The sequence below is a fragment of the Pinus tabuliformis genome, chromosome 2_2 (genome assembly GCF_031772625.1).
Source record: "Pinus tabuliformis cultivar Carrire ecotype Pingquan chromosome 2_2, CPIR1, whole genome shotgun sequence".
NCBI classification, from domain to species: domain Eukaryota; kingdom Viridiplantae; phylum Streptophyta; class Pinopsida; order Pinales; family Pinaceae; genus Pinus; species Pinus tabuliformis.
Window position 1 is genome coordinate 295,626,824 of NC_142300.1, and position 26,635 is coordinate 295,653,458.

Here is a 26,635-nt window from a genome sequence, read left to right on the forward strand (position 1 = left end):
TAAATACATTTTAACTGTTTCTATTGATATAAAGCCAACTTCATATAATTAAACATTTTCTCTACCACTATAAGCCTAACTTGTACTTCCATTGTGAAAAAGCATTTCATTTCCAATTAAATAAAATTAAATCCTTTCTTTAGTACCTGAGTAAGATGAACAAAATACAACCTCCAATGTGAAATTAAATAATATGATAACATGGAGCCTAAAGAAATCACTTTTACAATAGGATGAACCATTTCAATGGAAAATATTTATTTATGAATTATTTAAATGGAAAATATTTATTTATGAATTATTTAAATGGTGCCAATATTTTTTTTTTTTAATTTGTAAAAGATAAATAAATTAGATAGATATATGGAAAGCAATACGTTAGTTTTTAAAAATATATTTTGAAGGTAAGATATGTATTTTCTAAAAAATATTAAAATATAATATAAATTTAAGTAACCTTATTTGCATTCATATTGATTGGAGTTTTCTTTTATATATAACAAATATTATTAATATTAACAAAGAGATGCTATTATTAATAATTTCGACCATGAAACTTTGTTAGGTTTTTTTCTTGGTAAGAGAGAGAATAGTTGAAATCATTTGCTGCAAATCTATTGGTTTAGTAAGATAGGCATCCATGCCCACCTCTAAGCATTTAGCTTCATCTGAAGGCATGGCATGAGCAGTTAAGGCAACTATTGGTATATGTGAATTAGTTTTCTCCTCTGCTTTTCGAATTGCTTTAGTTGCCTCGTAACCATCCAAATTCGGCATCTACACATACAAATACAACAAAACACAAATTTATTTACCAATTGATTTAAAAGCATTTATGATACTTATTACTAAGTTATGAATAAATTGAAGCACCTACTTCTTTACCCATAAAGATACTTAATGAAATAGAACTGCTAAACACATGTAACTTTCATTTCTAAATGAAGAAGAAATTTATGAAATGTAACTCACATTATTTTTTGTTATTATCCCTTGAAAGACATCTGCCATTTTCTATGCTTATATTACATTGTTTATTATATGTATTGATGGGATAATTCATTGTGAAAGGTTTTTCCTTAACCTAAGTTATTTTAAATTTTGTTGATTTTTAATGTGTATGAATATTTGCGTTCCCTTTGTCTTGAACAATTTATTAGCGAATTGCACATGCTTATAATTTGTATGAAATGTCTAATGGATACAAATGCTCAATAAATTCTCCTCATTGAATTTTTATTTTGATATCAATAATTACTGTATTAAAGTTTTGAAATAATTGAGATTTTTAATAAATATTTATGTATTATATTTTCCCTATTGTATATTTTTATTTTTTGCAAAAAATGTCATAATTTCTTTATTTCAAGAAGAAATGGTGAAATTAAATTAAACATGTATTGAAAGACACTCAGGCCAAAAAGAGAATTGTAACTAGTACCTTAAGAATAAAATAATATATGGAATTGCTTAGTTGACTAGATGTAACAACCATGTATTTCTGAATTCTTTAATAATATAAAGTACTTTAATTTGCATGTGTGTGAGCATGTGTATGGAATTGAGATCCCTAAACAACATCAACAAATTTCTATGATTATATTATATTGTTTATTATTTGAATTGATGAGATAATTCTATGAATTTTTTTTTCTTAAATCAAGTTTTAAACTTTGCTACTTTGAACGTGGATGAATATTTGTATTCCCTTTGTATTAGATAATTTATTAGTGAATTTCATATGTTTATAATTTTTATGAAAAGTCTAATGTATACAAATGCTTAATATGTTTTCCTCATTTAATTTTTATTTTGATATCAATAATTGATGTATTAAATTTATGATCGATATTTTTAATAAATATTTATGTAATATTCTTTCCCTATTGTATATTTTTTTTAGAAAAAAGAAAGAAAGTGATAATTTCTTTATTTCAAGAAGAAATGGTAAAATCAAATTAAACATGTATTCAAGGACACTAAGACCAAAAAGAGAATTGTAACTAGTACCTAGAGAATAAAAAAATATATAGAGTTGAGATCCCTATAGCTCAAAAGTCAATAAACTAACAAATTGACTCATAAACTATAGTTTTTTAACAAGTTCCAAAATGGGAACCAAACCAAGTTTGCTTGGCCATGTCTGTCTGCAAAATTACCCAACATGAAAAATCAGACTGAAAAGTCTAATTCAAACATTGCAATCACCATTAGGCAAAATATTGTGTGCAGGGAGGACCACCACTGCATAATCCTTTAATTTTGTGATCTTAAGTTTACTTGAACATTCACAACCTACTTCAATAGACCATCAACAATCCCATTAAGATCTCTATAAATGTGCATGCAATTGAAGGAATACAAACTGCCTAGCTACTCCTTGACCATGTGGATGTGATGTTCCAAGCCTAGGTTAATGTTCCTCCTATGACCATAATCCATTTCATAACCAACTTAAACTCCCCAAATATTTGCAATTCTAAAATTCCCCACATTTTACATGCCCTTGGGGAAAGGGGGATGGATTCATGGGAAAACTTTCTCCACACCCCACTTTGGGAAAAACTTGGGGAAACCTTTCCTAAGTGTGGGTATGTGTTTCGCCAAAACGCTTCCATATGGGCACTCCGCCTCCCCCTCTCTCCCATCTCCCAAAACAAAAACACATACACACAAAAGAAGAAGAAGTGAATGTCAAGGCACTCACACCCCTTCTTCCCCTCAATGATTTTTTGTCCAACCCTTTAACATAGAATTAAGATAGGGGCTAAAGATTTGAGGAATTTGTGACCTTGGTAATTAATTGTAGATTAAATTCAAGTATAAGAGACATTGTCCTTGGTAAGGTACAAGAGAATGCCACTTTTACTTAAATTTTAGACATTACCAATAATTGTTTTAGGATGTCTGAGAGTGGTTCCAACCTCATCAAAATTCACATGGAGAAAGTAGAATTTGATATCCCATTTAGAATTTACTAAAATTAATAGTTTTAAGGATTTTAGGATTAGTGGGATTATAACATTTCCATTGGATTGCATAATGATGAACTTGCATTGGATGAATTGTTATTGTTGAAATTTTATCAATATTATTTTACTTTTATAACTTTGGAGATGATGATCCCAGGGATCTCAACATTTCCCCATCCCCAAGAAATGTCTTAAAATATTGTGGTGCTCCTATATGACCCCCAAGTGTGTCTTGCCACTCCCACACTTCCTCCTCTCAAAAACATGGTGGAACATTGGTTTGAACTAAGGTCTTATCTAACATGTACCAAAATCAACTCAAAAACCTCAACTTTGCATGATATGCCAACAATGAAATGGAGCATGATCAAAAGATAGAATAACATTTTAGATGTTGGTTTCAACCCTTAGAAGATTTAAAAGCATGAATCTAATGAAATAATCGAAGAAACCTTCAAATTAACACCTTCCAACACAATGAATTAAATTTCTAAAGTAAATATTTGGCACACTATAGATTTAAAGCATGACTAAAATGAAATTTCAAAATGGATATGTCCAAAAAAAAATTGGGTCTTAAACCAAAAACACTAAGATGAACGCAAATGTTTAAAGAATTTAGCATGAAAAGACGGACAATTTGCAAGAAATAATCACTTCTATGCTACATTTTAAAGGAATGTTAGTCACGAGACTTGAATTAGCAATTTAAATCTAAAAAATATGTACAAATAAACCATAGATTGTAGAAAAAAACAAAAAATGAAAGAGGAAAAGTTCTAAAGTTTTGTATGTGCAATCATAGAATAGATTAGAGCCTACCTTGCTAGGGCCATGTAGTCACTTGCCTAGCCTATGTGTTGTTCATGCATCCTATGTATTGAATTCACATGCACCACTAAAGGATTACCCTATGAGCATCAAATGAGATATTTGAATTAAAAAGTATGATTGGGGGTTCATCCTACAAGAGTCCAACCTAAGTACTACAAGGTGATCTCTAAGCCCAATCTAGTGCAAGAAAGTAGAACCATAGGATGTCCACACTCAATCCAAAAAACATGTAAGTGTAAATGATCATATGAAATGAGATAATAAAATTTGACCTTAGTTTCCTTCTCAACATGGCATGGTGCCTCCTATGAACTTGTAGTAGCTCCTTTCTCTAACATACCTACTATAAACAAGCTATCTTCTACTATAACCTTGAATAAACACTAAAAAATAGACAACATTACACAAAATATTTGCAAGGCAAGACTGACTTTTTCCCATTATTCTCCAACAAAAATACAAGTGATTACGTGATGCCTTATATAGGAGAAAACCACAAAAACCTCATGAATAAAATAATCATTGATCTAGAACTTCCATGCCCAAAATAATCACTCTCTAATAAACTAGAGAGCATATGATCAAATACAATTGAATAATATCGGTTTTTAGGAAAGAACTCAAAAATTTGTGCTAACTCCAATATCATGGTCTAAAACCATTTCTAGAAAGTGTGAGTGGTCCAAGGAACAAGTATGCCCACCAAAGTGTTATAACAACCCACGCTTGTGCCTCCAAAATGTGGGATGATAAGTGGTCAAAATGTAGAGATAGTTTTCCCACTACAAATTTGACAACATCATAATTATGTAAAAAGCTCTATGGAATTTCCAAAATGTTGTGATAATAGAAATGAAATAGTAGAATTTTGGGCACCCTATCAAAAGATAATTGCTCGTAAAGTTGGGTGCCTTTGAAACATGTGCTAAAACCACCTCATAACCATCTTTACCACCCACATGTGTGAGAATATTCCTCCACAAAGACTAGTGTTCCCTGATGAGGTGGTTTAGGTGGCATGCACGATGACATGGATTCCTTGACATCATTCAATGCACTATCATGGATCCCAATGCAGTACATGTGTCCTAATCCATTATCACAATTCCCAATAAAAATGAAATAAATCCTAAAGTATATATATTTATCTATACATTGGTACATGGATCTTAAGACATGGTACACAAATCTAAAGGCATAAATGCCACCACCAATACATGTACATAGATCCCAACACAAGGTGGCCACTTATAGTGGTGAGTCAAGCCCCATTACACAAGTCACTACTAGTGCAAACAACCGATTTTCTCTAGAAATATCATAAGTTAATTTTCATATTTTTCTACGTTTTACAATGGTAGGACAACATTAACTCTTATTACATGTGAGATCCTAAGAAAAGAGGTATTTCCTAGATCGCTAAGTTAGAGGTAGGTAAATATGATAGATAACTTATGGAAGTGGGAGGGGAAACTTCAAGTATTGAACCTCAAAGTCATTTATGATGATGTGAAGGTCTTTTGTCTTTCGGGCCAATCCATTATCACAATTCCCAATAAAAATGACATAAATCCTAATGTATATATATTTATCTATACATTGGTACATGGATCTTAAGATATGGTACACAAATTTAGAGGCATAAATGCCACCACCAATACATGTAAATAGATCCCAATGCAAGGTGGCCACTTATACTGGTGAGTCAAGCCCCATTACACAAGTCACTGACTAGTGCAAACAACTGATTTTCTCTAGAAATATCATAAGTTAATTTTCATATTTTCCTACATTTTAAAATGGTAGGACAACATTAACTCTTATTACATGTGAGATCCTAAGAAAAGAGGTATTTCCTAGATCGCTAAGTTAGAGGTAGGTAAATATGATAGATAACTTATGGAAGTGGGAGGGGAAACTTCAAGTATTGAACCTCAAAGTCATTTATGAAGATGTGAAGGTCTTTTGTCTTTCAGGCCAACTAGCTTTCAAGAGCTATAATTATTTAATAACTCCATATATAATCCTTTAAGAGTAGAGTTTAGCTTAAAGTTGCCACTTGGCACTTCTATTTACTACCCCCTTTTATATTTCCATTGATTTCCTAGTCCTTTCTTTATATATGAACTATTAAACATAATATCGATAAGGGCCTTTTAGTAAGGTGGCATATCTTATGGTTGAGTCATCTAAAAATATTGATGAGGAGTGATGTGATGCAAGATCATCATATATCTAAAGAAGAATTGTAAGAACAAGTTTGAGTTCAAAGGATATGAGCAATTGAGGCCATGCTATTAGCTACACCACACCCCAATATAGGGTGGCTTTGGAAGTAATTAACCTTGAGGGCGAAATAGACCTCATTACCTTCCTCCATATCTTCTTATGAATCTAAATCAACTAGGGGATGTGCCTCCTAAACCAATTGTTTCATTTTCACAAGACATTCCTTCTTTTTTATTATTAGTTTTTGGTCACTCAGAGGTATTTTTGCATTGACGATGCCTAGAATGTAGAAGTAACTGACCATATTTTATTCTCTAGGCACTTGTTGAAATTTGGCAGCGCGGGGAGAAATTTGTTCCTTTGGGAAACCCTCCTCACCCTTTGTAGACCAAACTAACCATTGGAAGAATTTCATTTACACAAGGAAAAAATATTATTTTAATGTGGAATCACATCTTCACAAAAAGTACAAGTTAGCTTGGGTAAGGAAATTCGACCTCATCAACCACATATAAATAGACATCACTTGGCATCACTTGGAGGCATCATCACACAATCATTTCTTCTCTTTATTGGTTCGACTAATTCTGAAAATTGCAAGTCCGAGCTCACACGTGTGAAGGAGAGAGAGGGTGTTTTTGTTGACCAGTGTTGAATTTCTATTTGGGATCGTTTTGACTAACTTTGACTTGGTTTGACATAATTCTTTGACTGTCTTGGAGGCACAGTTTGAGGAGGTTTTTGACCAAAATTATGTGCATGCATTGACCACCTTTGATTGTTGTTCTAAAGCTAGGGCATTTCTATGTCAACTCTTTGACTTTGACCAAATTTGAAGTCTTCTTTGAGGACTATTTTGACTGAGTTTGATCAAGGGAAGGAGGTCGAATTCTTTGCTTCCTTGACTGAAATTTTTAGAGGACTTTAACTGTTGACTATTAACTGGTTAGGACAATGTTGACTACTGTTGACTTTGACTAGAAATTGCAAATCTGATTTTTGACCAGATTTGATTTTTGCACTCATCTTTGATTGGATGTTGGATGGTTGGTTTGGATATTCAAGGATTTTACCTTTGACTTGTTATTGATGTACTTCGACTATGTATCTCTCTGCTGAACATTTGATGACAATCTAATAAAAGAAGAATTTGGAAAGGGTTTTCCCCTTGTGGGGTTTTTCCCCAGTCTTTGACCAAATTGTTATGTCTCTATTGTTCTAGATTGTCTTCTATTTTGAATTGGGTTTACTGTTCTATCTACAATTGCTTAGTGTCATTGGAAGATTCAATTTATTGGATAAAGTGATTGATATTGAAAGAAGAAATTGGTTAAGTGATTGTTATAACATAGAAGATTGGAAAATTAACATGGTTTCATAGCTGAGGTGAAGACAAGCCCAAGGAGACAAGAGCAATCACCTTTGAAGGAATTTGATTTGAAGAAGCTTATTTGACTTGGTCGAGATGTCTACCTCATACTTCAAGATTGAAGAGAAGCTAAATGACTCATCTAACTATGTTGTTTGGAGAACCAAGTTGGATGTGACTTTGGATGAAAATGATGTCTTGGAATATGTTAAGGCAAGCTACCTAATCCTACGGAGAATGCTTTTGTTGTTATCAAAGCTAAGTACAAGAAATATGAGATCAAAGATAAGAAGATTATTATTGATTCGCTAAGAGATCATTTGATTATTTATATTTCAAAGTTGAAGAAGTCCAAGGAAATGTATGATAAGCTGGTTGGGATGTATGAAGTCAATAACTTGAATCATATTCTATCCTTCAAAAATCAACTCAAGGACATCAAGATGAACAAGGGGGAGACTGTGCAGTCATACTTCATAAGGATATCCCATCGCAAAGATCAATTGTTGTTCGTTGGAGAAGTTACTTTTGATAGAGAGATGGTACTAATTGCACTTGGAGGAATTCCTCTGATTTGGGAGAAATTTATTACAACTATTAGCAATAATGACATGCTTCCTTCATTCGATGAGGTCATTGGCAAGTGCACTCAACAAGAGACCATGATGATATCTAGAGGGAAAATTCAAACGCATGAAGAAGGAGAACCCATTGCATTTGTTGCTCAAGGAAAGAAGAGGAAAGGAAGAGGGGGACCATCTAATTTAAGAAGTCTTGCACCAACATCTAGGGATTCTAATAGAAGAATTAAAAGGGATGTGTCACAAATTGAATGTTACAATTGCCACAAGATTGGCCACCTTGCCTGAGATTATTTCGGAAAAGAGAAGTGTCCCTAGGTCCAACTACACAATAATCATGGCTACAACAACTACAGGTCTAATGATAGAAGAAGAAGAGGAGCTCCTGTTGATAGAGAAGAAGGCCATCATCCTCCCAAGAGATCAAGGAAATCAAGGTATGGAAATAATGCAACTACTACTCAATCTGGATATTTTTTTACGTCTGCCCTTTCTAGTTCCTCTCCTCCGGATTCATTTGATAGCTGGTTGGTAGATAGTGGGGCCTCTAGATACTTCATTGGTTATCATGAAGTCATGTCAAACCTGGTTGAGAGGGATACAAATTTGAAGATCATTCTTGGGACAATTCAACCTATCTTGTGAAACGCTTCGATTCTGTTTCATCTCATTTGGATTACGGTGAAACTATACATTTGTAGGATGTTTTGTATGTGTCAGGATTGAAAAAGAATCTAGTGTTTGTATCTGCCTTAGAGGACAAAGGAATGAAGGTTGCTTTTATAAATGGAAAGGTCCTTACCTGGCCTATGGAATCTCACTTGAGAGATTCCTTAACATCGGGATCAAGAATTGAAGTTCTATATAAAGTTAAAGGAAGACCAATTTGAGCATTGGTTCATGATAGTAATCATCAATGTGAATTGTGGCATCGAAGATTCACTTACCTTCACTATGACGCCTTGCCTAAGGTGAGGAAGATGGTTTCTGGAATTCTCGAGGTTTAAGCAAATCATGACGGGTTTGTTCGGGATGCGCAAGTGGAAAGAAGACGAGGGGACCATTCCCTTCTAGTAGAAGCAGGATAAATGGGATACTACAACTCATACATTCTGATCTATGTTGAACCATGCAAGTGAAATCTCTTGGTGGATATCTATACTATATAATATTTTTGGATGACTTCTCCCATAAGTCATGGATATTCTTCTCGACGGATAAAGACCAGCCATTTGATATGTTCAAGGAATTCAAGGCATTGATAGAAAATCAAACAGGGAAGAGAATCAAAGTCTTCAGGTCTGATAATGGAGGAGAATTCATTTCAAATGAGTTCACTGACTTTTGCAAGAAAGACATAATTAAGAAGGAGACCATCGTTCCATACAACCCTGAACAAAATGGAGTAGTTTAAAGAAAGAATATGACAATCATGGAAGTTGCCCAAGCTATGTTGCATGATCAAAAGTTGTCGAAGTTTCTATGGGGTTAGGTTGCTAACACAACAATTCAAAATAGGATTCCTCATCAAGCCTTGGGTGACAGGACTCCTGAAAGAGTTTTCGCAGGTGTAAAGCCAAATATTGGACATTTGAGGATCTTTGGTCGCCCCATCTACTTTCATATGCCAAAGGACAAGAGTAACAAGTTGGAAGCATACAGAAAGAAAGGTATGTTTAATGGCTATTGTGAAATTCTAAATCTTATAGAATATATGTGCCTGGTCAAAGTAATATAGAGTATATCAAGGATATGACAATTGATGAATATGTTTCCCTTGGGAAAGTGAGGGATACTCCTCCCCCTGCCAATGTTGAGAAGAAGGATGATGCCATGGATATACAAGAAGGCCCTCCTATGACTAATCCTAAGATTGAACTTGCTAATGATCCCTTGGAACCCATGGACCCCTTGGATCCCCCTCTGTGTGATCCTCCTACTAGGAAGAGACCACTTTGGCTTCGTGACACCTTACAGGATGTTGAGAGACATCCTGTTGCAAGAGGAACTTTTTGGGAAAGAAAAAATCCATGCCGATATCAAGTATATGTTGTGGCTATGAGCAACATCATATGGGTTGAACCACACACCTTTGAAGAAGCAGTGAAGAACAGTTATGGAAATATGATATGGCCAAGGAATATGAATCCATCATGAAGAACAATGTGTGGGAAGAGGTTCTAAGACCCGAAGGGAAGTATGTTGTGACTTCTAAATGGTTGTACAAGATTAAGCATGGAGCCAATGGAAGTATCGATAAATATAAGACGAGGTTCATGGCTAGAGGTTTCTCCTAGAAATAGGGAGAGGAGTATGATGACATCTTTGCACCAATTACCTGTTATAAAACTATCTGATCCATTGTTTCTCTAGCTACTACCCAGGAATGGACTCTTCATCAAATGGATGTGAAGGTTGCATTTCTATATGGCATTCTCCAACCACAGGGATTTAGAGTACATGACAAGAAGACTCATGTGTGCAGGATGAAGAAAGCGCTTTATGGATTGAAGCAAGCCCCTAGGGCTAGTTATGCCCACATTGATAGCTACCTGATGAAGCTTGGATTCACAAGTAGTGCTGACCTGAATCTCTACTTCAAAGTAGTCCAAGGTATGCCCCTAATTTTGGTATTGTATGTTCATGAATTATTCCTGACAAATGGAGAGCCTTTTATTCTCAAGTGTAAGAGGGAGTTGGCCTCTAAATTTAATTCTCTACTTCCTGGGCTTAGAGGTGTGGCAAAGACCTAGTGACATTTTCCTTTCTCAAGGGAAATATGTTTTCAAGCTATTGGAAATATTTGAAATGGTAGAATGTAAGTCCATGGCCACACCAATGGAAATGAACTTTAAGAAGTTATGGCGAATCCATTTGAGTACCAAAAAATTGATTGGGGCATTGACGTTCTTAGTGAACATGAGACTGGACATATGTTTTGTTGTCAAAACTTTGAGTCAATTTATGACTGAGCCTCTAAACGCACATTGGGTTGTTGTTAATCATGTGTTGAGATACTTACATGGGACAATTAATCTTGGAGTGAGCTATACTGCTAGAGATGTGACACTTCACGGATACACTGATGTTGATGGGTCATAAATGTTATTTACAAGGAGAGCACATTAGGGTGCTATTTTAGCTTGGGATATACTATGATATCTTGGATGAGCAAGAAGCAAAAGTTCGTTTCTCTTAGCACAATTGAGGCTGAGTACATTGCTACTAGCATGGCTAGTTGTGAGGCAGTATGGTAGAGGAAGCTCTTTAGAGAGGTGTTTGAGTAAGTTTTGGATACAACAGTGATATATTGCGACAACAAGAGTGGGATTTGACTTCCAGAGAATCTCGTGTTCAACAACAAGTCCAAGCATATTAAGATTAAATATCACTACATCCTAGATATGGTGTAGAGAGGAGCCATAAGACTCCATCATATTTCGACTAACGAGTAGATAGTTGATATTCTTACCAAGGCTTTATTGAAAACAAAGTTCTTGGTCTTAAGAGAGCACCTTGGACTAGCGGATGTGAACCTCCCGGGAAAGGGTCACGGCTAATCAAGGACACTGAGTTATGCTCTTCCCCCCTATTTGAGCTCCCAAGGAGAGGAGTTGAGCCAGAGAGTTCCTGGGGTTGAGGGAAATCTAGACAATAGGTACGAGTGATGTTGACCCCCTATGGTAAGTTATATCTCTCTTATTGTCACTATAGGGTGTATCTGATCCTTGTCATTTATGACAAGTTGTATCTCTCCCTATTAGTTCTAGGAAATGATAGAGCATACCACAGTATGCATCCTACCCATAAGTTGGGCTTGTAGGGTTTCCATCCCTCTGGCTAATGGGTGAGGAGACTTGGGTGTGTGTGATCCTTACCCTTTGCGGTAAGTTGCATCTCTCCTATTGTCAGACAATAGGTGTGTGTGATCCTTACCTCTTATGGTAAGTCGTATCTCTCATATTATCATTCAATATAGGGTAGTATATTTATCTCCCCTATGATGATTCTTCTTCTTTAGATTGAGAGTGCTCAACAAATGAATAGAGATGAGCAGAGACAAGATATTACAATTATGATGATGACGAGACATTTGAAATGATACATATGGTGCAGTTAGTAATTCCTCCCTAGCTGAGAGGGAGTGTTGAAATTTGGTTGCTCAGGGAGAAATTCCCTTCTTTGGGAAGGCCTCCTCACCCTCTAGAGACTCTACTAGCCCTTGGAAGGATTTAATTTGCATAAGGAGAAAATATTATTTTAATGTGGAACCACACATTCACAAAAAGTACAAGTCGGTATGGGTAAGGAAATTCGACCTCATCAACCACATATAAATAGACATCACTTGGAGGCATCATCACAAAATCATGACTTCTCTTGTTTGGTTCGACTACTTCTGAAAATTGTAGGTTTGAGCTCACACGTGTGAAGGAGAGAGAGGGTGTTTTTGTTGACCAACATTGACTTTTTGTTTGGGGTTATTTTGACCAACTTTGACTTGGATTTGACTTGGACATTTTGACTTGGTTTGATCGAATTCTTTGTTGTCTTGGAGGCCGAGTTTGAGGAGGCTATTGACCAAAATTCTAGGCATGTGTGGACCACCTTTTACTGTTGTTCTTAAGCTAGGGTTTCCACAGGTCAACTCTTTGACTTTGACTGAATTTGAAGGATGCTTTGAGGATTGTTTTGACTAAGTTTGACTGAGGGAAGGAGGTTGCATTCTTAGTTGCCTTGACCAAACATTTCGGAGGAATTTGACCATTAACTATTGACTAGTTAGGGTAGTGTTGACTGATGTTGACTTTGACTAGAAATTGCAAATTTGACTTTTGGGCTCATCTTTGATTGGATATTGGATGGTTGGTTTTGATAGTCAAGGATTTGACCTTTGAATTGTTATTGACGTACTTGGACTATGTATCTATCTGCTAAACATTTGATGACACTCTAATAAAACAAGAATTTGGAAAGGGTTTTCCCCCTTGTGGGGTTTTTTCTTGGTCTTTGACCAAATTGTTGTGTCTCTATTGTTCTTAGTTGTCTTCTATTGTGCATTAGGTTTACTATTCTATCTACAAATGCTTACTATCATTGGAAGATTGAACTTATTGGATAAAGTGATTGTTATCGAAAGAAGAAACTAATTAAGTGATTGTTATAGCATAAAACACCTTAAAATTAACAACACTTTACTTTATAAAGTGATACTATATAGAGACATATTCGAACTTCCTGTGGAGATAAACCAACATATTCAAGCTTCCTGTGGAGATAAACCTTCGATGTCTCATCTCTCTTGCCCATACTGTATGCTATAATATGACACCGAAGAAGTTATAAAGTCATGTGACCTTTTATTGGTTACTTTATGATATTATAAAGTACATGGTACACTTTATATTATTAAAGTGACTTTACTTTTAAAGTTACTTTGTGTCATAAAGTACATGGTCACTTTTAAGTTTTTAAAGTGACTAGGAGGATCAATCAATGAAAAGAGGGACTTGAGGGGGTCAATGTGAAATTAGATCACCACCATTTATATATAATCTCAACACTGTTATAAAATGTAACTAGGTTCGTTCTTCATAATGACATGAAATTATGATCTTTGTAAATGATGAAATAAAAGGAATAAAATTATTTTTGTAATGCCTTGCTTCATGAGCAAGAGTTTTTATTTTTAGATGGCTCCCATTGAGAGCCTTAGGTTTTGTTATTTAGGTCAAAGGATTAATGCCATATATGAAGAGCCCTTCTTGGGCATGTAACAAATGTATTTGAGTCAATAGGATTGTCCAACAACTCTCCAATGACAAGCACTATCTCTCTTCCTCATGTCAGCCTTACCTTATGGAGTCACGACAATTCATATGACTCATGTCGACTCATTTATAACGACCAACCACTATATATACCAAGTCAAGGAACTTCGCATAACACAATTGCAGAACTCGGATACCTCTAAAATCTTCAGTGGTAGTTACAGTCACCAAGTTCGATATTTTTTGTTAGAGAATACAGAGTTCGGATCTCTATGCTAAGGAACTTCTTCGGTGTCATATTATAGCATACAATCTGGGCAAGAGAGATGAGACAGCGAAGGTTTATCTCCACAAGAAGCTCGAATATGTTGGTTTATCTCCACAGGAAGTTCAAATATGTCTCTATATAGTCTTGGACTATATGAAGGTCAGATCTCTAGGTAGAAGGTCTCATTGCTACAGAAGAAAGGAGTCTGAATGAAGGTATCTATTCCACAGTTAAATGATGTATAAAAGCCATGATTGGTGATGTGAAAACGCTGTCATCAAGAGAAGTATTACAACATCTTGCTAAAGTTGTAGTAGAGAAAGTTCGGTGACAAAACAATGATATAATACAATGCAATCTCAAGTGTGTTATGCTCAGAAAGGAAGTGATCTCAGATTAACCGAAAGGAGGAAGGAGAAGACAGTCACGAGAGCTAGTGTCTTGATCTTAGAAGTAGTTAAATAGGTCAAGGGTCTCGGTCTTGGTATTCGTCAATTGGAATCTCTATAAGAAGAATTTGTGCGGGTTTTCCTCTCAAAGAGTGAGAGGTTTTGGCCTTGGCAGTGAGCCAATATCTTGTGTTCTTGTCTCTTTTATTTTGGTAACTATTTGATGAAGTAAGAAAACACACTCTAACAATAACAAGAGAAGATCATGCTAATAAGAAAAGGTAAAAGGTACCTCACAAATAGTTATCATCATCATAAGAATCTTAACCTAATTTCCCTAGATTCTTCAACATGGTATCAAACATAAGGTGTTGAAGTTAAAGGAAGGACATAAAAGAGACATTCAAGGATCAAGTTTCAAGAAGGGCCTCTAACTTATGGTTACAGTGACACTCAAGGATTGGTTTATAGTCATGAATGGAGATAAAATCACCTATATATACCCTCGGCATATATCACAGTTCAATGGTACACAGTCTCAAATAAAGAACTCTCTTGAATAGGCTTATAGAAAGAATCTCAGACCTAGACTACAGTACCTCAACTCAGATTAAGGCTACAAGACTGTAATTTCGGTTGGGTATTATCGCAAGATAATTTAGGATAAATACTACAATGAGATTTATCCACATCTAAAGTTCTTGGATTTCCATAGCTTGATGATACATAATCGATGGCTTATATAATTGGATCATCTATAACATAGTGCTCAGAAATAGGTCTCACTATACCCCAGTCATAGTTTGTATGGACGATACTCGAGACAGTTGTTTCTGCTACAAATTTTCTGATTTCTGCAGGTGCCTTCAGTTCTCTTGTGATCTGCAATGCTCTAATACCATGTTGGAATTTCTAAGTCTGACACGTCAGAACTTTTTAATGCATTATCTGGTTTATTTCACCTATTTGTTTATTCCTTAACAAGTTATTATCCATATAAATACTGAAAATAAACACAAATGCAGTCTCAACTTACATACAAATCATCAACTGAAATAATAGACAAACACATAAGGGACACCGTTATTTTTGGACAAACGTCCCCGGAAAAACCCAATGCAAGAAAACAGGTGCAGCAGTTCTGAGAGTTTTATTATTAAGCAACTTTTCTTGAGTACAACTAGGGTGCCAAACTAGCTCACCCAACAGAGATTTCTACACGACAGTAATACCTCTTCTTGAAAGCAGATATTTAGCTTCTCAACCCCACGAAAATCTTTCCGGCGCTTCTTAGAGGCTCTGCGTCAGCCCTGGTAGCCTTTGCATAGCTTTGGAACTCTTTGTCTCAGCCCTCTGCGTAAGCTCTATAGCCCTTAGCGTCACCCACGCAGGCCCCTTAGCATCTGCATAGTCTCTAGCTGCCTCTATGTGGCTCCTGCTACCTCTGCGTAGCCTCCTCAATCACTGCACTGGCTCTTTGGCACTATCTCTGCCTCTCTTCTATGTACTCACTGCCCCTCACTGCAACTCAGATCACTTCTTCGAATTTTCTCAGCAAACCCCGCTCCAGAAAATCAAACTGACTGATCAATCTTGGTGTGTCTCCAACTGACCCTCAAGCCTCCTCTTATACTTTTTCTGTTGAGTCCTCAACGGCCGAGATTAAGTCTCTAATCAACGGCTAAAATTAAATTTGGCTAGATCCATGTCATTTAGAGCCTTCTCACACAGTCTTATATTAATACCCATTAATATTTTAATTTTCCTAAGTTTAAACTTAGGAACTCCATTAAAAATATTAATTGATTTAATATCTCTCTAACCGAGTGGAATTTCCCCAAACCATTTCTCGGTCTTGGAGATCTCATGTGCTTTAGCCTCTCCACCAATTTTCATGGCTAGAGCACATCTTATGCTACCCCAAATCAACAATAGTTAGTCACACTGAGCATGTTGTCTTGTTGGTTCGAGGTGTCTTGTCATCGAGTCGTGTCGAGTGTGTGTTCGCAAGGTTATTTATTCACAAGTTCACTCGGTCACACACTTAGTCATTTTGCTGAAACTCTGTCGACCGGACCACCGCTGAGCTGCACTGCGCAGTCTCAAACCTTAGTGATTATGTACTACTGCTCAGAATTGCGTAGAGCTTGAGGCTGTCTCCCAGGCAGTCTGCACTGCGCAATCCTGGAATCGACCTGACTGACTGTCACCTAGAACAACACAGATGTTGAGCCTCACTCCAAAAAATTGCATAGAAGCTGCTAGCATGACCGTCTTCACTAACTAAAGAAATTGTGCATTTATGAAGGACAGGCACCCGCTACCGTCACTGCATTGTCCTCGAAATTTGCACAGTTCTGTCAACAAGTCACCTCGTTAGCCGGCCTGCTGCTCCTCTTGAAAAATGCGTAGCTTTCATGGGTCGTCTCGCAATTGCCCAACATCTCGCTCAGCCCAGAAACTACGCAAGGATGTCCTACAGGCCAGCCTCCCAGCTCTGCGAAGTTTTAGCTAGCAAGCTCTCACAGCCCGCTGCTAGCCTCCCCAGAGAATCTGCGCAGTTTTCACTGGTAGTGTCCTCACTGCTGCCTGCACTGCCTCCCTAGAAAATTTGTGCAGATCTGCCCTTCAGCTGAGCCAAATCCCGTAGATAGTCGCTGCTGATCTGGACTGCCCATCTCAGCCTCCCAGTGACCTCTGCATGTTAATTTATGGTATGTTCTATGCTTATAACAGTTTACTTATTTTCTTATTATATTCCACAGATTAGCAATCACATGTACATAAAGTAAAGTGCAGATATAACATTAAACGATCGACAGAAAACAAGCCAAGACAAGAGACACAAGATGTGGCGGCTAGCCAGGGACAAACCCCACAATGTGTGAGGAAACCCTTTGATCAAATCTTTTTTTATCTTCAATAATTCAGCAGAGAGAAATAGTACAATAAATCTGATTTATATCAGCAGTAGAAAACCCTAGATTAGCAGCATCAGCATTAGCGGCTTCATCATCAAAACTAGGGTAGTCAATATCTCACAAAGCGACCGTCGGATCGACTTGATTCCACCACCAAAAGTTGCAACCTTCAGAGGACGTTCAGATGAACCTACAACGTAGATCAGAAGAGGAGGTTTGATGGTCCATGCTGGTCAAACTTTGGATCTGCAGTTGCAGCTTCAGTTTCAGCAGCTTCCTTCAAACTAGGGTAGTGGATATCTCGCAAACCGTTTGTCAGATTGACTTGATTCCACCCCCAAAAGTTGCAGCCTTCAGAGGAGGTTCAGATGAACCTGCAATGCAAATCAGAAGAGGAGGTTTGATGGTCCATGCTGGTCAAAGTTTGGGTCTGCAGTTGCAGCTTCAGTTTCAGCAACTTCCATGAAACTAGGGCAATCGATATCTCGCAAACTATATGTCGGATTGACTTGATTCCACCACCAAAAGCTGCAGCCTTCAGAGGAGCTTCAGATGAACCTATAGCGCAGATCAGAAGAGGAGGTTTGATGGTTCACGCTGGTCAAAGTTTGGATCTGCAGTTGCAGCTTCAGTTTCAGCAGCTTTCGGCTTCACGTGTGAGAGAGAGACCCTTTTCTATGCAGTAGAGAAGAGACTCTTTTCTACGCAGTAGAGAGAGAGAGAGATGTGATGAGATGAGTGAGTGCAAATGAGGAAAAGTCCTCTTGTATTTATACACAATTGTTGATGTTTGAATAGATGCGACTGTTGGGCTTCTAAGCGTACATGAGTTGTAGGTCGGCTTGATAATAATTCCATAATCAAAATAAATTCATATCTCCATGAATACTTATCGGAATCAGATGATATTTAGATCAATCCTACACCTCTCAATAAGAGGAATCTAATAAAAATATTATCAGCCATGAATAAGATGACCCACATGAAGTTTGGCCCCAGTTGCCATTTTTAACACTAAGCAATTTTCCTTGACAGTGCATGGAGCCCGCATCTCAGCCTAAAATGTGCTCTGCGCAGTTTCAGAGCCTTGTCCTCTCTCCCGGTCACCTGCACTCAAAAACAAAAGATGATGCATCATGGTAGACTAGGAGATTTTTGGATTTGATGTCATCTCGTCATGAGTGATTGCAGATATAGGTACATGGATGAGACATGGCGCAATGACGAATGGAATGAACAAGAAGCGCATGCTAGGAGACTTGTTTGCGAAAAGACAAACACATGAAGCATACCAAGTAGCAAGCAAAGGAGACACATGCGCATGCATGAACTATCAAGTGAACACCAAGACCATCGAAGACTTTGCACACCTTGCCATGCGAAGGTGAAGCTATGATACACCAAGAGCACATTCATCACTCAACAACACTGTAGCTTGACATGGACACCACCATCAGCATGAACATACCAGCACTGTCGTGTCGAGTCATGTCATGAGTCATCTCGGCCACATCACTACTATGGGCCATACTGTTGTAATCAATGTAATGTAACGTGGAAGTCCAAGAGACCCACATGTAAAGTTGAAGAGTCATGTAAGTCAAACAGTCATGAGGGAAGTCGAACAGTCACAAGGGTCAATTTCACCCTTGGCTATATATACCCCTCATTTGTACATGCAAAAGACTTTTCACCTTGGCTCCTCCCACATAGCCTTGAGAGTCTGTAATCTTTTCTTTGAGGAGCGAGCAGTGGCTCCAACGCCCTGCTATCGGGGTTAGTGATGTAATGGTGTACATATGTGTCTTGGAACTTTCGCTTAATTCAGAAGCATGTTAACAGGCCAACACGTTTTCACACATGTATTGTATTCGTTTGTAAGACTATTCTTTGGACGCTTGTAATGCATGTTGCTTTAACCTGTATTAAGACAGTTGAACTATTTCGATTGTTTTAGTACATATGTTATTGGAAATGTGTTGTATCAGTTGTTAATGCTATCTCGCCCATGTGGGCTATCCCGCTGGACTCTCGAGTCTCGACAGATTCATTCTTGTAAACTTGTTATAACGCCCGTCGCACTCGTGTGGACTATTCCATTGGGTGTTGTACATTGTATCTGGTGACCTTGTGTTTGTGACTACCGCATCCATATGTACTACTCCGCTGGAAGCTGTGCATGTCATGTTGTGTTGTGTGTCTCTAGCAGATTTGGGACCATTCCCTTTCAACCGAGACTCACTTCCACCCTCTCCCTCTACAGTGAAAGAACTTTGACACAAGCGACACTAAGCACTCACCAGGCACGCGAACCTCGTTGTTCGAAGACTAAGTAAACCAATCTCATGTGCTAACAAGCAAGATCTAAGGCATATCTTTAAGATAATGGAAACTGGGCCATTGTACCGGATGGGACTCCTACACCAAACAGTGTGAGGTCTAGTTGGGACTTCATACCGGGGAGATTCCCTAAATGTTGACGGGTCCAACACCGTCAACATTTTTGGCGCTAGGAGGGCTAGATGACAAGCTAAATCCTAACATCTTGTTTTGAATCTTCGCACATCTATCATGGATATCGTTGTAGTTAACCCTCCGCGATGTTTGTCCTATGCACATTCCTTTGAAATCACGAAGGATTTCTTTGATCACTTGTCAAAACTCACATATGATGGTGAAGGCAAAGTGGCCTGGCCTAAGCACTTACTATTGATTTGAAGATGATCTAAGGTTATCATTGATGTCAACCCAAGCAGCACCAAGGATGACCTTGAACTTCCATGGCACATTGGGCATCATCGTTCTACGTTTCGCGTCTCATAACCATTATAGGAATACTCTACTCAAAAATATCTTTCTATCGGTATATAGCTCTCCTCGTAATTCCTCACGGTTTGTAATTTATTCAAGATTGAAGTTAGTAACCCCAATGAGTGGGCTAAAACCCCATGGGGTTGTGGCATGGCATTTATCGTTGATTTTGGTCATTGAATAATCAATAATTTATAAATTTTTAAGCTCCTAAAATCCCTCCAACATTCTCTATAGAAGCCCCTCTCAACTCTATAAAAAGAAATCTCATATATCCTCCAAAAGCAGTGATCGTGGCATTTTCACTATAACTTTATTTTTGCAAAGTCTTAGATGTTGAAATTAAAACCCAATTGAGCCGAAATCCTGATAAACATCGTGAACGAATTTCATATCTTGGTTCACTATATTTTCGGAGATATGATATGTGGAAGTTATGGTTTTTGCAGGCTCCCAAATTTCATCTCAAAGAGGTGACCTTGGAAAAATCATCATAACTCTCTCTCTGAGAAATGGATTGGAATTCTGTAAAAAGTGGCAGATAGTGCACGAACTGTAGTTTTCTGTGTATCAATTTCGAAGTCGAAAGAGTAATCAGTGACACGTGGCACGCCGTACAAGTTTGCTCTACTAATTAGGTCATTGTGAGAGATTGGGCATAACGTTGCCTTGAAGAATCCAGATCAGGTTAGACCTGTGGCATTGGAAAGAAGGCTCATAGGGCTACTACAGGACCGAAGATCACATATTGGGGATCTGAAATCACAGAGATACATCAAATTCAATATCGTGCTCCTAGAAGGCAAGAAAAAAAACTAGTCAAGTGTTGTCAAGGGGTGCAAATGACCAGACTTTCTAGGTCAGCAAAGAGCAAGGTGCAGCAAAATGACGCAGCAGAGGTAAGCTCCAGGTAAGTATATTCTGTATATGCATGCTCATCTCTTACTTGCATTAGGTTCTTTGTATTCTAATCTATTGTTTTTGTTTAGAACTGACATACGCTCTGCAGGATGAGGTAAGTTTTGCTATTATCATCTCATGGGTATTTCCTTGAAGACTTTTTGTAGGTATTATATATTCATCAAGAGAAGACTCAATGCATAATCTAATGTTCTGAAGAGTGAGAAAGGGTAGCATGACAAGAACAACAATCAAGGTGTAGAATGGCAGCAAGAAGTTCACCACATGAAGTCTTCAAGTGGGCAGCACTGCATACAGTCATTGTAAAAGTATCATTGCACAGAGTCATTGTAAAAGCATCATTGTAAAATTTGTACAAGTGTCTATCTACCAAGAGTTGAAGAGGCAGTGTCGGGAGGTCTAGGATCATCATTAGGTGGTTGTGTCATTGTTGGGGTTATGGTCTAGTGTGTCTTCTTCTTCTACATCATTCTATATCATTGTAAAGTGGACCATTTTCCCTGGTACGGGAGTCCATTCTTCTTTCATTCTTCTATAGGGTGGTAGGGTGGTGCTAGGTTGGTGCATGGAGTCACCAACAAGGTTCAAGCCTATGAAAACTTAAGGGTGGTAGGGTGGTGCTAAGGTGAGTTGTAGCTCATTGGGTGTTGGGGAATCCGTTCAATTGACTACTGAAGAATCTCAGGCATTGGAGCGTCCATCCAGTGGGAGCTAGAGAATAATGCTTTTCTAGATTCTAGGAAGTTGGAGCTTTCTTTTCAATTGGAGTTGAATATTAAAGAATTATTAGAAAAGCGTTCAGGTGGTTTTTGTCCTAGAGGGGGTTTCCACCTTAAAAACTGTGTGGATTTGTGTTCCTTTTGTTTACTTCTATCATTGTACAAACATTGATAATAATTGAAGATTAACTAATGCTCTGAAAGATTAATAATAATACTAATTAAAAGGAACATTGATTCACCCCCCCTCTTAGTATTTCCAACACTTAAATGACTACCTTGCATTCTTGGGGAATAAAGAAGAGTTTGATGAAGTAGAGGCCAGCATGTTGCTTGCATACACACTTCGTGAATCCCTGAAACGATGGTACCCCAACCTGCTTCACAATTGCGTGCACTCATTTAAGCACTTCAATGATCTAATCAAATCAGTGTTCCATCATTTTGATCCTGAAGCTCTTGACAAGAAAATGTTAAAACATTGGAAGGTCCCGCATGAATTGCCTATGGATTTTTGGCAGCGCTTCCGTTTGCTCCTATTTGAAGCTCCGAAAAGTTAGATGAAATTCCAATATCTCATGGACTAATTTGAATATTGCCTTACCAAATCACTCTGTCCCAAGGTGAAGATGAAGTTCAAACCCCGCTCAACATACTTCGGTGATGGAGATGCACACTCATAAGCATGCATAGTTGTTGTCACAAGTGACTGTCCTCCTTCCCCTCATCAAACAACTCCACCCCCACAAAGTGATGTGGGAGAACATGCACACATGTCTGTTCAACTGTCACATCTGCCCACCCTCACAACTCTTAATTTTTGTGCAGATTTGGTTGGGAAGCCGATGGGTTGTCATACACACTTGTAATCTCAACCTCCGTCTTCGCGTTCTATTGATCCTCTGGATTGCACTATCTTGTGTTCTTCCGTTTTGAACTCTACACTTGTTGTGAACGAGGATCAATCTATTGACGGAGTTGATGTTGCACAACCAACCTGCGTTGTCATTTACAAAGAGTATGACCGAGCATCTGGGCATGAACCCATGGTGAAGGATGACCTCCTTCGGTCCGTGCCTCCTCCGCTTTTTCCTGACATCTCTGGTGATTCTGTTATCTCTAATTTTCCTTATGTAAATCCATCCATGGATGCATCTACGTTTGATCACTCGCAGAACACACCCAATGTCAATCCATCATTTGATAGTGGAGAGGACAAATCTTTCATTGAGAATCCACTTGACTTTCCATCTACCTTCTTTGGAAATGCGGACGATGAACATTCTTGCTTCTCATCTACCCCTCTGTATGATTCATCAAATCATGAGGATGCCGACAAACATCCCGATTTTTTTGATCTTGGTTGTCATGATCTTTGTACTTCTTCATTTGATCACGACGTTGATTCACTCGTTGTTAATCTATCTAAGCCACTTGTCTCCGATGATCTATCTCTTGACGAAGTGGAAAACCCCTAGGCTATTGAGGCACTCAGGGCAAAAAGGCATATGAAGAAGGGTGGAAAAACAAAGGTTAGGGTAACTCATGTACCATGATTTGCTCCCTCTAACACTCACATACCAAGGTGTGGGCTTCCCTTATTATAGCTACCCTTGTACCATGACCTGTGGTCTAAATGATTCCCTGATCCCCATTCTGTTCCATTACTATATCATTTTCCACCTGCCACTTGAGGGACGTACCATGGACATGTCCCCCCTTTAAAGATTGAAACCATGTAATAAGGTCCTTGATTAACCCCCAATTGAGCTTGGAGACACTTGTACATGCCAAAGCCCACTATGGAAAGGCATGCCGCCATGAAGTGCCCCATTGATTCCATGACTTGTAAGCTCTTTTACTTGATTATTTTGATGGTTTGTTGTATTGGAGGGCAAAGGGATGCATTGGATCATATGCAGGATTGCAGGTGGGTCTTCATATAGGGCTTGGTCTCCCTATACGAGGTCCTAGCCCTCTAGAGGGCCACATTGGCACTTGTAGGGTGAGCGTTGAGAGCCATGGGCCTCCATTTAGCAGATATTACTTCATAGATCCCCAACATCGATCATTGATTGCTCGGGTTCCACCTTTTTTAATGAGGATGACGCACTTGGTTCATGATGCCTAGCCAGATCCACACATGCACCATACACTTGGCAGATGTTCCAGGGTCTAGAGGATGTCTCCCACTGCAGAGGGAGGGCTTACATCACCGTCCTAGCCCTTACAGATGGTCTACAGGCATTTTCGATCGACTTGGAGACCCATGAGAACGTCCCTGTGTAATGATCCAAAAGAAAAAACTGGTGATTTCTCGAAATTTTAACTCAAAAATACTTCAAATAGAATTTCCATTCATAAACAAAAGATTGCCATGTAAGATTTAGCAATATAGAACTGCAAATAACAATAATGCGCAGAATCAATCTCAGCTTTATTTATAATATATAAACTAAGGTTAACTGTTACATGCATATACAACCAAAATAGCTGAGATGAAAAGCTGGACTCCAAGATAATCTACTGCACTGCACAAGCCCTCCAAAACTAAACTGAAATTCCACTACTAAGCTCTCCTATGAATTTTGGATGAATTCACCATAGGGGGATGGGTACTCACCCAATCTCTCTAAATTGCCTGAGGGTTTCCATCCTGGGGGCTACCAATGAGGTAGAGAATCAGGTTCTCAAACCTCTCATACAAGAAGAAGATCAAATCCAAGATGTCCACTAATGGCCTCTTCCTCTTTTTATAGATCTGATGGATCCCTCTAGAACCTCCCATTTTATTATTATTTTAATCATTGAGCACTTTTCCCTCTTTTTATTTCAATTAAAATATTCTTTTTAATGTGGGAAAAGGGTAAATTGGCCACCACACCTCCTCAGGTCACTGAAAATCACTTCTAACCATTCCATCCTGTAGATCTTCTCGTTTTGGTTCCAACGAGCTATTACACTAAGGTGTTCTGTCAAGTATTCCTCTCGGAATGCCACCTTAAGCGTAATTAACTGAGTTAGGCCCAATAATAACCTTGTTTTTTAAAAGTTGTCGAAATGTGACGGAACGAAAGACAAGTTGTGCAGATGATGGAATACGCCAAGCAAATGTCATCGGATCCCATAGAAACTCCTCAAAACCCCATGAAATATCTCCAAAATCCCCTAGGTCCGTTGATGAAGTAAACCTGCACCTATGACTTGTCTGCCTTCAACCTTGAAAGTCCATCCTAACCATGCCATGAGGAACACCAGAAAGAGGAACATCACAAATCCTCCCACCCCAAGATTGCTTTCCCTCAAGTAATCCAAACATGTGGACCAATTTAGAACTCATGTGCCTTAGCCTCTCTACCAATTTTCAAGGCTAGAGCACTTCCGATGCTACCAAAAACTAAAAGTTCCAACCTTGTTTACATCTTCAGAAACTGTTTATATAGTGCTTTACATAACAATTTTACAAAATAAGTCATTACATAATTACATAAATAGAGATAATTTTAGTATCTCTCAACTTCATGTATGCAAAAATAAAATTTAAAATATATTTTGGATGTCCTAGAACAAATATAGGAAAATATGCTTGCATTCAGGCAAAAGAAGTATCTGGTAAACTACTTCCCCTGAAAGTAGAATAGGTACCTAATTGAAGTTTTAGCATTTCTGCTATATCATAACAGGTCCCTCTACAATAATTCATCAAAACTGCTCCTTTGCTCTTCTCAATTCTGTTGGAAAATCCTTAGCCTCTAAATCTGGAAATTGGTTCAATATTGTAAAAATTTCTGTTTTCCCACCCCGGTTTTCAGTTTCTCCTTATTTCTCCCATGTAGTTAAATGCCCATTCCCATAACCATACATTTAACAGACTGGAAAAAATAAATATTGCTGAAAACACAAATTCTGGAAAATTTTCAGAATGCTGGAAATTGCAGAATTAAAAATCAGCAATCAAAAACAGCCATTAAAACACATTAAAACACTGATATTTTTGGTCAACTTGACCCTGGAAAAACCCCCTACAACTCTTGGGGAAAACCAGTTTGAGAGCTCTTCTTTATTTCTGAAAATTGTCTTTTTACAGTGAGAATTATTCAGCAAAAAATCAGCAAGCAAATTTACAACTTATCTCCTTTCCCGTGCCTCATAGCAATCTGGAAATTACAGCAAACAGGATAGCAATAAATGCTGTACGACCTCCGTTTTGTGTGCAGAAAAATCAGCAAACTGCTCCTCGATTTTTGTGCAAAAATCTGCCTTTCACTATGTGCTGAATCAGCTGTACAAATCTGCTCAACTGCTGCCTTGGAATGTGTGCCAAGCTGCTGTCTCCTTCTCCTTCCTGCTCAGAAATCTCTCTTGCTCTCTTGCTCTCCTTCTCCCAATCTGCTCATGAAAGAATGAATGACCTTTTCCTCCTTTTCCTCCTTTAATATAACTCCAAGTGACTTTTGGGTGATCTCTAAATCCAATGGCTGAAATAGATTTAGATCAATGGTTGAGATTAAATGTTCATTTAAATCTCACTTTCTATTTTTTAATTCACCCAACTTTAATAAAGACCCACTTAGTCATTTATTTCCAAAGTCACTTTTCCTTTCTAATTTTTCATTGACTTTATAAAAGTCACTTTAAAATTAGACTTAATAACTTTATCACTTAAAGTCACTTTTAAATTAGATTTAACTTTATAAAATTATAAAGTCACTTTAGGAGAAAAATTAAATTCTTTTGGACACTTTTCCCTAGGCCAAAGATCAAAGCCTAAGGGAACCACCTGTCCTCCGGTACCAAATTTCAACACTCCCTCTTACCGAGAAAGGTGTTCCTCACCACACCCATCTTGT

General features: G+C 37.8%; 1 protein-coding gene across 1 annotated transcript in view; it reads right to left on the reverse strand.

Moving 5' to 3' along the window:
• Positions 1-458: 458 nt before the first annotated feature.
• LOC149192479 (histidine kinase 1-like) overlaps positions 459-26,635 on the reverse strand; it is a 360,562-nt gene continuing 334,385 nt past the window's right edge. Inside the window, exon 13 of the mRNA XM_089404623.1 lies at positions 459-777. Within this exon, the coding sequence (XP_089260749.1) occupies positions 562-777 (216 nt within the window). The 3' untranslated portion in view covers positions 459-561. The remainder of the gene's footprint in view (positions 778-26,635) is intronic.